This window comes from Neomonachus schauinslandi, chromosome 8, assembly GCF_002201575.2.
Source record: "Neomonachus schauinslandi chromosome 8, ASM220157v2, whole genome shotgun sequence".
In the NCBI taxonomy this organism is placed as follows: domain Eukaryota; kingdom Metazoa; phylum Chordata; class Mammalia; order Carnivora; family Phocidae; genus Neomonachus; species Neomonachus schauinslandi.
The window spans coordinates 102,659,101-102,674,422 of record NC_058410.1 but is presented as its reverse complement, the minus strand read 5'-3'; the positions used below and the strand labels follow the sequence as shown (position 1 = coordinate 102,674,422).

The 15,322-nt window shown below is 37.7% G+C and overlaps 1 protein-coding gene across 1 annotated transcript in view; it reads right to left on the bottom strand.

Annotated features, from left to right (window-relative positions):
• Positions 1-15,322, bottom strand: part of PTCHD4 (patched domain containing 4) — a 195,323-nt gene that overhangs the window by 130,286 nt on the left and 49,715 nt on the right. Inside the window, exon 2 of the mRNA XM_021692109.1 lies at positions 14,596-15,076. Coding sequence (XP_021547784.1) covers positions 14,596-15,076 — 481 coding nt within the window. The remainder of the gene's footprint in view (positions 1-14,595; positions 15,077-15,322) is intronic.

Here is a 15,322-nt window from a genome sequence, read left to right as displayed (position 1 = left end):
TGAGGACTAAACTCATCCGATCAATAAATAATCCACAGATTATTTCTAGTCTCAACAGAAACACTATTTACTTAATTCATTTGCTATCATATTCAGTGATACAGAGTCATCATATAGATAAAGCTTATCAAACAAAGGAGGTAGCCAATATAGAATGATAAGGTCTAACAATGTGAGTATCTGTACCGTGTACACAAAACTTTCCAGGGAAGAATGACACCAAATCTTGAAGGCATGGGTGGGCAGTTTGGCAGCATTCAAATTCATCAGATATCATTGTGTTTTAATTTATGTTCATCACAAAGCCTTCTGAGTAAGAATTGGTCTTTTTTTATATATCTTGAGAAAAGAAAACCTTGTAAGGGGATATATGTAGACCATTTTTTGGAAAGGTTACCAGAACAGAGATTTTGGCTAATATTATCTCTTGTCAACTTAGTTAATGGGATTCTTTCATTGAGAGTGTAGTTTTCCCACTGTGCCTTTGCAATACAATTTAATGACCTATAGGACAGATGTTCTAGCCCTGGAATACAGTAAAATTACAAATAATTCTACCCTTTGGAGTCTCTTGGCAGTCTCACTCAGTTTCCTCTGGCAACCATACAACCTCATTGCCTCCATCCCTTTGGATTTTCTGAATCTTAAAAATAGGTTGTCTACAGGAGAGAAAGTTAAAGTCTTAAGTAGAAAACACTTCTAGAAATACTTCAATAAGATAACTAGAGGAAATATGTGGATATAACAGTTGATCAAAGCAAAGCCACCCAGGCTGCAAAATAAATTTAGTTCATCTCAAGTTTAGTTTCTGCCTTCCATTACGTTATGAAGGAGGCACTATGGAACGGTAGAGAACTGGCAGTTTTCAAACATTTGCTTGTTTGTTTTTTAATCCACAGAAATTTCTCCTCAGACTGAATCTTCATGGTAACTTGTCATGTAAAAAAAAAAAAAATCAGAGTGAAGTCCATGGTCAGAAGCAGGAAGCAATAGCCAGGAATTTTGCTGGCTCAGTTCTTTCCAAGGTCCATAGTCCTCACACATCCCAAGGAGTCTCAGTTTGAGAACATTCAACAGAGTCAAGGAATCTGGGAGAAAAAATTAAGTAATACAGGCTCTGATCTTGGATTCCTAACAGACTTGAGAACAGTTCTGGTGCTTTTATTTCCTTATTTAATAGAAACAGCTGCCCACGTATCTCTGGGAAAATAAGCCATCGTCATGATAAAAAGGCCATGGGAATGCTTTTAAGTTGCATGAAGCACCAAACAAATAATACAACATTTAGACTAAACTTTTATATTTGGAAATCCCAAATCCCCTTATTACATAACCATTTTCAATTGCTTTGTTTAAAAATCATTCTTCCCAAAATTTTAAAAGAACACATACAATTTCATACACAGAGTTATATCTATTTCTAAAAAGTTAACCTTTATCCTTGCTATGAGCTAAAGGATTACAAGTCATTCTTTCAAGAAATAATTATTGAGCACTTATTATTTCTGAAATGTCGTGCCAACATGATAAAGTATATAAAGTTGCTCTGACCCTTGACCAAGGTACAAGAAAGCAAGGGCAAGGTGACAGAATTATAGAGTGAATCCATCAATTTACTGTTAAGTATTATAATGAGTCCTCATTATAGTCATCACAGTTTCACTCCAAAATCTACAAGTTAGGTGCCTTTTAGTGGTCTCTCTGTGTATGTGTGATCTCGAATGGTTTTAATTCAGTGAAATGAGCCATCTAACTCACCTGCTTCCTTTTTTTCCTGCTAAGTAGTAGCTTAACTTGTGAAAATTGGTAATGGGAAACCTCACTAATATGGAGTCGGGAGGTTTTGGCAAGGAGAGCTCTCATACCTTACTGCTCTTAGTCAATTGCAGACCCAACACGAAGAGATGGACTTGACCTTGCACCCGGATACTACTTTATTATACCTGCTAAAGAAAGAAATGCTTTCATCTGCTCCTCCCCCATAGTTCAGCCAGTGAAAAGTCACCATGCTTCCAACTTCTAGTTTACTCCAACAGACATTTAGTTTATAACAGCCTTTCCAACTTACACTTTTTTCCTTAAAAAGTGTACCTTTCCTTTGTTTCCAGGACTTGCCTACAGTTTTGCCACAGGTTGTTTGTCCAGGATTGAAATTTTCTTTTTTTTTTTCCTAAATAAACCCATCTTTTGCTGCTAAAATAAATGGCAGTTTTTGCTTTTAACATTGACAAACCTATTCTAACACCACTTCTTTCTGATAAAATTATCTCCTTCTCTTCATTATTTGGTGTGTATCATTGACTATTATGGTTATATTCCATGCTTTTTATTATGTCATCTCAAATACTATTAGGAAATATTCTTAACTAATACTTTACTGATTTATATTATGAAATACAATATTTAATTAGGATGTTCCACTCTCTGTAAACAGTCACTAAAAATATCACTGGTCAGGACAGTCTTATTCCATTTAGGCCAAGCCAATGTGAGGAAGCAGGAGAAATAGCAACATCTTCTTTATATTAAATTTAAACTCAGGATTATAATTTCTCTAAGGGTACACAGTGGGATTTGTAAACTGAAGCTTGAATAATAGTTTTGCCTGGGTCTGGAAGGCAGCTATGCTCACCACTATACCACCAACGCTTGCCTGGGTCTGGATGAAGGCATTATTCTATCATTACAAAAGAAATCAACCACTAAGACACATATTTGTTGCATACATAAACCACATTGTTCCAGGAAGGCAGGTGGGAATCAGTACACAGGGATTCTTCAATTCTTAGAAGCCAAAGGCTTGCCACTAGCATCCTCAAGTCAACAGAAGAATTTTCTCCTTTTTCTCTGCTAATTGTCCTTTTTTGTTAGGTGATTGGGTATGAAAATATTGGCTTGAAAATAACTGAATCTAGAAAGTAAGTGTCCAGTTTTTAAATGATTTTTTTTTTTTTCTGGATGGGACTTTATTTTTCCTCAGAAAAGTTATGGCATAAGCCTGAATGTATTTTCACCGTTCAAATTTCTAGTTTATTCATTTGTTTTAATTTTTTAAAATTTCTAGGTTAAATTACAGCATTTACCTTGATCCAGCACTGCAGAAAATCCTGAATCTGGTTGCTAACTGTAGCTTTCGGGCGTTAGGAATATTTTTTCTTGGAACATTCTGACATGGCAGTCAGGTCAACTTCAATTAATGAGGACAGCTCAAGTGGCTTGAGATGGAAATGTATTTGAGGAAGGCTTAGATGTCCATGCTGGAGAAGTGATAGTACCTGACACAGTAATAGTTCTACCATATGCTGAATAAATGGATGTCTTTCACATTTCCCTATCTGCTTAAATACTCAAGACTGATTCACTATCTGATTCAAGAGGTAAAAAGCAAGAGCAGAGGATATTAGGCAGCATGAGGCATATTTACAAATCTTTTCATTTTAAAAGTCTAAAGTAGCATCAGCTACCCTTAAGATAAACAGTACCACCAAAATGAGTCCATAAGCTTCTCACCCTGAGTAAATTGTGTTATGTAACAGTACTCTTCGTCATTCCAAAACTCTAACTACCACGGGAGGAAGCCTGTTTGCACTAAAAAGTGCAATAGATGGAGGTGGATTCCAAAGAAAATGCAGAATCTTAAGGAGTCAGGATATAATTACTACTAATGTTGGACAGTGTGTACAATAAAAAGTACATACTATTCAATGCTACCTGAAATGCTTGGCATAAAATTCAACCTCTTACTTGTTATGCCAAAATGTGTTCCCTTCCCACCTCCTTTAAAAGGTCTACAAAAACCAATTAGTGAGACAATGTCTTAACTTATGAGAAACTTCTGTCCCAGGGAGTCCATTTTAAAAGCTACAAAAGGAGAATAGATATCAATATAAGAAAATTAGAACTAAGGAATAACAGAAAAAATAGGGACATTAAAATAGCCAAGCTAAAAACAACCAAAAGTTCAGACTTTTCTTGCTCTATGAATTCTAACAGTTAAAGAGCCATCAATAACTCAATGTTTGCAAAATGCTTACTAAGGGCACTTTGGACTAGACACTGACCCATTCTATCTCCCAATGAACCCCAAATCCAGAAAATAAGATGACATTTACCCTAAGTGTCAAATAAAAGATTCATTAATTAAAGAATAAAGGTGGAAGAGATGTTAAGACCATCAGTCCAACTTCTTCATCTTATGAAAGAGAAAACATGGGAGGCCCAGGGAGAAGTCCCCTAGCAGACAAGAGGCAGGGACTGAACTAGATTCCAAGTCTTCTGACTCCAAGCCATAACCATGGGGATATTTTTACATCATTGGCCAACCCTTTCCCCAAAGGAAGTAACCGTTAATTACCAAAAGCAAGGTGGCTGCAATTAATGTGGCTGAGAAATAGCTCCAATTGAACATTCTTGATGTCATAATAACAGGTCTTGTCTCTTCCAGCAAAGAGCTACTTTGGGAAGGCTTTTGATGACTTAATACCCCATGTAAAACAGGTCTTGTGGTAAAACCAACTTACTGAGAAATATTTCCAATACCATAACATAATCATTAAAAAACTTTAACCAACCATCAAGTCCTTAGAGGGCCCATTGTGTGCTAAATACTATGCTGGTTCTTCTCTAGGGAAATAGCAGTGCCCAGGAAGTAACACTTTAAGTCCCTGGCAAACCCTCCCCTTCCTAAGTCCTGATACTGTCTCCTGAAGAACCAACCCAGATGAGCAGCTACATATGCTTCTGATGGGTTCTCCCAGTTGGCTCCCCATCAATAAATCCCCACCTATCACCATAATCTACTCAAGACATTAGTTCAACAAATTTTCTAGAGTGTTTTTCTAAAATTTTTGACTGTGGCACACATTAGGGAAATCATCTTATATTATGATCTATTATACACATATATATTAAACTGAAACAATATATGATACAATAACACTTTTCTATGTGCAACACCTTCTGATATTTTCTATTCCTTTCTATTCTCTTTTCTTCCCCTTAAGTGAAATAAATGTGGATCATGATACACTAAATTGATTTAGTGATTCTAATAAATCATAGCCCATTTGAGAAACACTGAGAGACCATTTATTCCTTAGTTCCATATATGTTTTTTGAATGCCTACCCTCGACCAAGTAGTGTTTTAAGTGCTGGAAAAAAGCAGTAAATGGGACAATGAAAATTTATATTCTTTTGGGACTTATATTCCATTACCAGGAGACAGATAATGAACAAGTCCAAAGGTATATTATATTGTATATTAGATAATGATGAGCTCTAAGGAGAAACCTGAAACAGAGAGGGAGACTGGAAGCACTGGTGAGGTGCTTGTCGTTTGGGACAGAGTGGCCAGGTGAGTCCTCATGAAGAAGGTGACATTTGCATAAAAACCTGCAGGAGGTAAGGAAACAAGTCTGCAGGTATCTGAGGAAGAGCTTTCCAGGTATAGAGAGGTTGAACCTGAGGTCAGAGGGGTAACAGATGCCAGCTTTGTTGGGTCTTTGGAGATCACTGAATGTTTGTGTCCATTAAATGTGGCTTAGATGGGAAGCTGTTAAAGGATTTTGAGCAGGTAAGTGATATGATCTGACTTACAAGGTAACAGAATGACTCTGCCAGGTGGGACCACTGGTACTACTGTCAAGTCATATACCTCCCCTCACAGAGCAATCACAAAGGCCCATGATTCCCTGGGCTTTGCTGGGGACTCTCATTCCTATACAGATATGTACATCCCCTGATCTGATCAATTTCTCATCCCTCCCCTCTTCCCCCTGGAACTCAGTCTGTTATCACCAAGGTTCTCTACCTCCAAAATCTCTTCCCCAAATATAATCTTTAGCTTCTTGCTCTAATAAAAGCTGCCATCCCCTGATTACACTGCTTTCCTGGACCTCCCATTGTAGGCCACTTTGTTCTTCCACTCCTCCTGTGCTACTGGACCTGAAAGTTTTATACGTGCTATCTATAACCCATGAGAAGTCAAAGATGTTTGTCTTCCTTAAAAACACCTACTTCTTTGAATGTGGGCCATGTACTATGCAAATTATTCTTTTTTTTTTTGGTATTCATTTACAGACCTCAGGATCAATTTCTCTCATTTCCTAAGATTTAACATGGAACTCTCAGTGTGTCAGTGGCCCTCACAACTGTTGTCATGATTTTTCATGACTTCAAATTCCACAGGGAAAATCCCTTCTATACTCAGGCCTCTTGGTCCTTTGAACTCATAATATCTTCAATTCTGCATTTGTGTCCCAGCTCAAAATGATCAAATCATAGTCATTTTCATAAATAATAATCTCTTCTTAAAACCTTTACATCAAACATCTCTAGAATCCACCTCTTTCCTCTCCAGCTCACTCATATTACTACCATGTGGCAGATTGCATTTTCCAAAGATGGCCAGAACCATAACCATTCCACATGTTCTTCAGCAATGTGACTCTGCCTCTCTCTCAACTCTCTGCCACTCTCTCGAGAGACTACCTTGCTCTTGAATCTGGGGTAGCCTTTGTGAATGGCACACAGTCAGTAGAATATGGCTGATATGATACTATGTAACTTCTGTGTCCAGGCTCAGCTCTGTGATTTTTGCTTTGGTCTCTTGCAACACTTTTTCTTGGAGCCCTGAGTCTTCACATAAGAAATCTGACTGCCTTGAGAACACCATACTGGACAGGACACATTTAGATGCTATGCTCAAAATTCCCAGCTGAGATTCTCCTTCAGGAATCCCAGACTTGGTAGCAGCCATGTGAGCAAAGACAACATCTTAGAAGTGGCTGTTTTAGCCTCAGCTGTTCCAGACTTTGGAAATTCAAGTTACCCTCAGCTGAGGCTCTAGACATTATGGAGATGGGAAAAACTGACCTCACTGTGCCCTTCCAAAGTACTAACCCACAGAATCCATGAACATAGTAAAATAATGTTACATAAATAATATATAACAAAATAATAAAAAGTTGTTTTACATTATGAGGTCTTGTGGTATTTGTTATACAGCAATTGATAACCAGAATAGACTTCAACCTAAAGCAATTTTTTGATTTCATAAAAAATCATAATATTTTGACCCTATCAGTTTTTCACTATGATGACAATGGGAAGAAATCCTCATTACCTTTCTTGTTTGGCTTAGTTTATGTGGGAGAGACAGTTGATACCCATTAAATAATCCATTTACTCTCCTACATTTTCTGTATTTCCTTCAGCTAGCTTATGGCCATATGTGTAGTTCCGGCTAATAGAATATGATGAGAAGTAACTGTATAACTTTGAGTACAAGGTAGTTATAAGTAGGTGTGTTTTCTCTAACTGTTCACTTTTCTATGTACACAGCTGGGGCCACAAACTATGGGAATACAAGATGTTGCACCACAGAGGCATCCTAGATCCCTGAATCTTTGCTAGAAGAGAGTTCCCAAGGAAAGCTTCCTGACCCACACTAAACTGAGGTGTAAGCAAGAAATCGATCTTTGTTATGTTAATCCAACTAGACTTAAGGCATTATTTGTTACTGCAACATGGTTTAGCTGACCCTAACAAGTAAAATTTTCATGATCTGTTATTATAGTCATTCTTTTGCACACACAATAAACCCTCTTTTTCTGGGAGGTTTTTTTTTTTTCCCAATTAAATTCATGTCAATGACTACTCAACTCTTACCCCAGGCAGCTATCTATGGCTGGGGTGGGGGGGGAGCATTGACTCAGGAACCATGCTGAATTGATTTCTTTTTTAAATTCATGAACATAAACTTCAAGTGGGTCCTTGTGGTTCTTAGCTGTTCTCCTAACTTTTCTTCTTCAATTTGTTCTCCAATTTCCAAAGTGACTCTTTTAAACTCTCTTCACTTTCCTCAAATCAACACCTCCTTCCCCAAATTTATTCTCAGCTGATGACTTGTTTCATATTTTACCGACAAAGTTGAAGCCACAGAAGGGAATTTCCACATGCTCCCACCCCCACATGTACCATTCTATCTGGATCTGTCCATATATCTTGCTTTCTCTTTCCTTAATTGTAGATGAGTTGTCTATGCTCTTACATAAAGTCAATGACTCTGGTTGTGCTCTGAATCCAGTCCCACCTCTCTTACTCAATGACGTTGTTTCTGCAATTTCTTCCTATTTTTGCTTTACTATGAAGCTTTCTGTGCTGTGCATCCCAATTAGCATACAATCATTATTTCTCTGTAAGGCAAAACTCCTTGGAAAAATTATCATTACTCACTGTCTTCATTTCTTATCCTCCAAGCTCTATTGAACCTCTTTAAATTACCCTCAGCACTCCTCCAAAGCAACTCTGGTCAAAGTCACCAATGACCTTCAGATTGCTAAATCAAACAACCAATTCTCAGTTCTCATTGGACACAACTGCTTAGAAGTTTTTGGAACAGCTGATCTCTAGCTGTTCAGGAAATGCCTTCTTTACTTGGCTGCTGAGACATTATTCTCTTTTGATTCCCCTACTATCTCACCACTTCATCCTTCTTAATGTCATTTTCTGAATCATCTTCATCTTCCCAATCTCTAAGCATTGGAATGTTCCAGGGCTCAGATCTCTGACTTCTATTTTCTATCTATATTTATCTTTCTAGTTGATCTACCAGTTCCCATGGCTTTCATTATCAGCTATGCCATGATAAATCCAAAATTTATATTTCCAGCTCCAACTTACAGATTTTACTTTTGAGCCTGATCTACATACTGTCTTATATAGCTAACCCCACATTTTCTCACTTGGATGCTTAATAGGTATATCTAACCTACCAGGTAGAAAAGTAAACTCTTGATATTTTCCTCTCCAACTTATTCCTATCATGATCTCCCTATGACAATAAATAGCAACTGCTTTCTATTAGTAATTTAATCCTCAAAGCTTGGGGTCATCCTTAACTCCTCTTTGTCTTATATACCATATCCAGTCCTGCAGCAAATCCTGTCAATTTTATTTTCAAATATATATCCTGAGTCCAATCCCTTTTTACCACTGTCTCTGCTCCCATGGTATTTCAAGTCACCACCATTATAGCCCATGGATTTTTGCAATAGTCTCTTACATAGTCTCCCTATAACCATTCTTGCTCCATGGCAGACTAATTTCCATGTTGTAGCCAAAGATGCCTTTAAAAAGTAAGGCAGAGGCACCTGGATGTCTCAGTCAGTTAAGCGTCTGCCTTCGGCTCAGGTCATGATCCCAGAGTCCGGGATCAGTCCCTAAGTCAGGCTCCCTGCTCCCATGCTTCTCCCTCTCCTGCTCCCCCTGCTTATGTTCCCTCTCTTGCTGTCTCTCTCTCTGTCAAATAAATAAATAAAATCTTAAAAAAAGAAACACATAAAATGTAAGGCAGATCACACTCTCCTGTCGCAAATGCTTCAGATAGCTTTCCATCTAAGGTATTAAATTCTCTGGGGTGCCTGTGTGGCTCAGTCGGTTGAGCATTGGACTCTTGATGTCAGCTCAGGTCATGATCTCAGGGTCATGGGATCAAGCCCCTTTGGGCTCTGTGCTCAGTGTGGAATCTGCTTGAGACTCTCTCCCTCTCCCTCTGCACTTCCCCCCCCCTCAAATAAATAAATAAATAAAATCTTATAAAAAAAAGTAATAAGTTCTCAGTGCCCTACATGACCTGGCTCTCTACCATCTCCCTACATCCATCTCGTAATACTCAGACAGTAGCCCACTGTGCTCCATCCACACTCCTTTTATTGTGCCTCCTCAATTTCACCAAGAGAGGTTGTTCTAAAAGCCTTTGCACATTCTCTTTGTCAGAGATACTCTTTTCTCAGGTTGCCACATAGCTACTTCTTCATTTCATTTAGCTCTCTACTTAAGTTTATTTATTTATTTTTTCTGGAAAGTCTTTTATCGCTTAAGTTCTTTATCCCTTATCCTGCTTTATTTTTGTAGTTTATATCTCTTATCTTATTTATTTGTTGTCAGATGCCTCCCCTTTGCAGGCCTACAATGTAAGATCCATGCAGGCAACCGCTTGATCAGTTCTGTTCAATACCTCTTACTCCCGAATTCAAAATATCTGGAACATATAGGTGCTCAATAAATATTTGAATGAGTGAATAAATAAATGAATATGGAACTCAGTTTTGGATGATGGACGAAAGTCTCATATCTGGAAATGCTGGGTTCACCTGAACAAAACAAGTCATGTGCATGTGTCCATTATCTTTACTCACCATCTTCACTACCTATTTTCCAAGCTCTATTGAACTTCTTTAAATTCTCCTCAGCACTGCCCCAAATCAGCTCTTGTCAAAATCACCAATGGCTAAAGTTAAGACTCCTGGCATATAAAGCAAACTTAAGATAGACTAAAATAATAGTGAACCAAGGCTATTAATGTCTTTGGCAACTATCCACAAAAGATCAGCAAGACACAGTAGGAGACAGGTTGGTGCCCATACTTAATATTAGCCCATATTTCTCCTTCCAGAAAGAGGAAACACATTCACACAAAGCAAATGAAGTGAAAATAAAAAAAGGCTGACAATGAGTTATAAATTAAATTAGTGGCACTGTTACCAGTTTATGTTTGTATAGAGAAAAGATGTTAAGCTGGAGCTAAATGGGATTGTTTTAGTGTTTTTTTTTTTTTTAATATTAGAACTCTGGATTTCCCTCTCAGATCTTTTCCAGAGATAACACCTATGCTTATAATCATCTCCTTTTCCAAACCTAAATCTGGAACATACAATTTGAAAGACACAAATTTACTTATGGGGACACCAGGACAAAATATAAAATTAGTACAGGATACATGAACAGACACTTCTCAAAAGGAGACATACAAATGGCTAACAGACACATGAAAAAATGTTCATCATCATTAGCCATCAGGGAAATTCAAATCAAAACCACATTGAGATACCACCTTACACCAGTTAGAATGGCAAAAATTGACAAGGCAGGAAACAATAAATGTTGGAGAGGTTGTGGAAAAAGGCGAACCCTCTTACACTGTTGGTGGGAATGCAAGTTGGTACAGCCACTTTGGAAAACAGTATGGAGGTGCCCCCAAAAATTAAAAATAGAGCTACTCGATGACCCAGCAATAGCACTCCTGGGTATTTACCCCAAAGACACAGATGTAGTGAAAAAAAGCACCCAATGTTCATAGCAGCAATGTCCGCAATAGCCAAACTGTGGAAAGAGCCGAGATGCCCTTCAACAGATGAATGGATAAAGAAGATGTGGTCCATATATACAATGGACTATTACTCCGCCATCAGAAATGATGAATACCCAACTTTTACATCAACATGGATGGGACTGGAGGAGATTATGCTAAGTGAAATAAGTCAAGCAGAGAAAGTAATTTATCATATGGTTTCACTTATTTGTGGAACATAAGGAATAGCATGGAAGACATTAGGAGAAGGAAGGGAAAAATGAAAGGGGGTGGAAATCGGAGGGAGAGATGAACCATGAGAGACTATGGACTCTGAGAAACAAACTGAGGGTTTTAGAGGGGAGGGGGTGGGGGGATGGGTTAACCTGGTGATGGGTATTAAGGAGGGCACGTACTGCATGGAGCACTGGGTGTTATATGCAAACAATGAATCATGGAACCCTACCTCAAAAACTAATGAGGTACTGTATGATGACTAACATAACATAATAAAATAAAATAAAAATTTAAAAAAACCCTGCAGGATATAAAGATACAGTATATGTGCCTCTTAAATGGTCATTAAGTTTTTAAGTAGGTGAATGGCCAGAATATTAAGTAGGTGAATGCTCAGAAAAAAGAACAAGCAGATGCAGTCTAGAAGGAAGATAGGTGGTCAGAAGTAAGATGGCTGAAGAACAGAACACCATAAGTGACATACTGAGCTTCGGGGATAGGTTATGATGAAGATAATTGGTTTGAATCTTGGAGCACAACCTCAAATAAATCCTTGTGGGAAGATAAGAATAGAAATAAAAGTTTACCAGAAGAGTTGGGCTTCTTTCCCTATACCCAACTAACTTTAGATTATGTGGTTTTGACACCATGTAAACTAATCAATCAAAGGATTAGTTTCAACCAATGCCATGTGTACCATTAGAAGATACATATCTGCCAAACTCAACTTACTGATGCTCAATATCATGTTCTACCTCATCACCTTCATAGAATTTTGCTCTGCATGCAAGGTTGTGATTTTTATATTCTAAAGCCCCTCTCCCTGTATCTGTCTCTCTCTCATCATTAGCCATCAGGGAAATTCAAATCAAAACCACATTGAGATACCACCTTACACCAGTTAGAATGGCAAAAATTGACAAGGCAAGAAACAAAACAACACATGCACAAGCACATACACTAAAAATCAACAAAGGAGAATGGAGATTAGAGGTTGGGGGATAATACGTACCTTAAATGACTTTATAAAGAAATGATCAAATTCTAACTTCAGTTGAAAATGAAATAAATAATATTGTAGAATCTTCAAAATTTAAGACTGAAAAGTCCAAATCCTTCATTTAATATATAAAGAACTGGGACTAAGGGACTATATATAACTGCCCAATAAAACATACAAAGTTAGGGGAAAAGCTGGGATGAAAACCCAGATTTCTTAGCCCTGTGGGATAATCCTTTCATTTCACTAATTCTCGATCTTGGTGTCTTTGTTATTACAGATCATTTTACAAACAAAACAAAGCACAACAAACAAACTCCTCTTTAATGGACCAGATATCTTAAATAAGTATACATTGATAGGTTTATTGTTGTTATGTTTTCAGAACATACCAGAAAAGTTTATTTCAGAATATTTTAGGACTGAATTCTAAGAATTATATTATTCTTATATACCAAAGAATACCGCTTTGATTTTGTAGAGTCTATGTTATAATTCAGCGATCACTAGAGACGATTGTTCTCCTTATTTATTCAGAATATGTAATTCTATATTATAGAACTTCCCTGATAAATCTTTCCATTACCCAATTAGATTGCCACAGTTTTAGGAAAGGCCTAGTAGTAGGCTCTAAGGTATCTAGTTATTTTGAACAAGCCGTGTTTCATTTGTGAATCACAGTGAATGATTCTTATGAATTTTATGTTGTTACTTCAAGTCAAAAGACTAAGCTCAAAAAACATAACAAGTATAAAAGGTTCAAATCTAGACTCATCTTCATCACTGGTATAAACAAATTTTAAAATAGTTCTTTGGGAAAATGAAAAACACTTGTTAACAAGATGAAAATGCTTTTAAATGTGATATGCAAAATCCAGGAAGACTTTCAATTTCTTGAAGCCAAGAGCTGTTTCCATATTTATCATTGAATCCAGTGCACTTAAAGCTTGATGACACTTACAGAGCATTTACTATATGCTATATAAGCTTTAGGTATAACTACTTACATTCAAAAAACAATTCTTTGAAAATGATAAAATTATTACCCTTATTTTATACAAGAGGAACCTGAGGTTTACCAGGATAGACTAACTCACTAGGGCCACAATGAACTTGGGTTTCCAGATAAAGAAGTTGGATTCCAGCAACCTACACTATAAATCCATTTTGCAGTGTTCTCAAAGATGTTTGTTAAGGTGAAAACAAAAAGGGCCTGGATCACCTAGAAGACTTTCTGACCACATACCTGTGTCTTTTTTATTTAATAATAAAACTGTAATTTATAGCTGATTTTAGCATGGGGAGTGAAAAGCAATTACTTTATGGCTGAAGACTCTCCTGCTCATGTCAGTTCACCACCTATAGGCCATTATTACAGCTCATCCTCCAAATCACTGCAAGTAGGGAATTATATCACATCTGACAGGACTCTTTTGTAGAACCACAGATATCACCATTATCATGGCTTTTCTGATACATTCCATTAGTCTTGTTGCTGAGCCATCACTCACATTTCTTCCCAGACTTGATCTTCTCTTTTGCAAGAACACACACACACACACACACACACACTTATAGAGCATTTTCTAGACATTTATGTATGTCTGGGAGAAAACTTACAAGGAGGGATAATCTTGACTGAATATGGTCATTAATTATTCTCACCAGAGATGAAATAAATTAGGGGATACATCTTTAAGTGGTAGCAGGAAGGTTTGGTTTATACGGAGGTGGGGAAATGGAGTACATTCTCTTTAAAAACTTTGAAATGAATTAATAAACCAAGATTAATGAAGAAGTTTTTTGAGATTAGAATATATCAGTGGTTCTTGGAATTTTCATCCTATGCTATTCACTCTTCACCCTCATCAACTTGAAGATGTTCATGAATTTGAACCACAAAATTTGTTCAAAGTAAGTTGTGGATCTCCATAATCTCTGACCTATAATATTTGAAGAAGCAGAGTAAACAATTCCAATATAGTGTAATTTAAAAATATCTGACAGCATTAAATTCTGCAACATAAATGGGAAGATGACTTGGTCAGCCTAGAATTTCCAAAAGGCCCAATAAGGTGAAACGGACATCACCCCAAGTAAAATCTTACATAATCACACAAACACATCAGTGAAAAGTTAAAACAGATTTCTGCCTGAGAATTCAAGAAATGTACTACCTTGCCCCAAATTGGTAAGAATCCGATTACCACAAGGATGGATAGTTACCCATGGCGAAGAATGGGATTCCCAGCAGGGTGGAGTTGTACTTTCCATCAGTGATGAAGAAGATCCCTGCTGCTGTGACAATGGAGATGCACACCGTGAGCACCCCCAGGAGGCCCAGGAAGGGCTTGCTTCGTAAACAGTCCTTCATAGAGCTAGAGAGGGTGGCTGTGGTCAGGATCAGGACAAGGCTCACCAGGACCTTGCTCCTGGCCAGGATGCTGGTCTTATGAAAGTCTCTCCAGAGGCTAAAGGATGCTAAAGAGTAGAGCTGGAGGTCCTGGTGCTCCTCCTGGAGCTTCCTCATGAGCTTACAGAACTCATTCTCCCACTTCTCCCCTATGAGGTCTTGGGTGGCAGAGCCATAGGTCTGGAGGTAGTAGGTGATTTGAATGGCTCTGGCTGACTTGACCCGCTGGTCCTTGCTGTTTGGCACTTCCACTACCCCGCCCAGTTGGTGTCCAATAAAACTGTTCCTCCCATCCTTGAAAACAGAAAAAAGGGAGACTAAAGTTACCAGAGGGATACACATTTCAAACAACAGATTCTTACTCTAAATGAAGGAACACAACAAAGGCAGAGGTAGGATCTTGCAATTGTGGAACTGATGTGGGTGGAGTGGGATGTGAGGATTTTATATTCAACCTTTTGGAGTGTCATGGGATACCATGCAAGATGATCAGGAATAGAAAGATTCAAAGAGCATTATGAAGCTATACAAGACTCACCA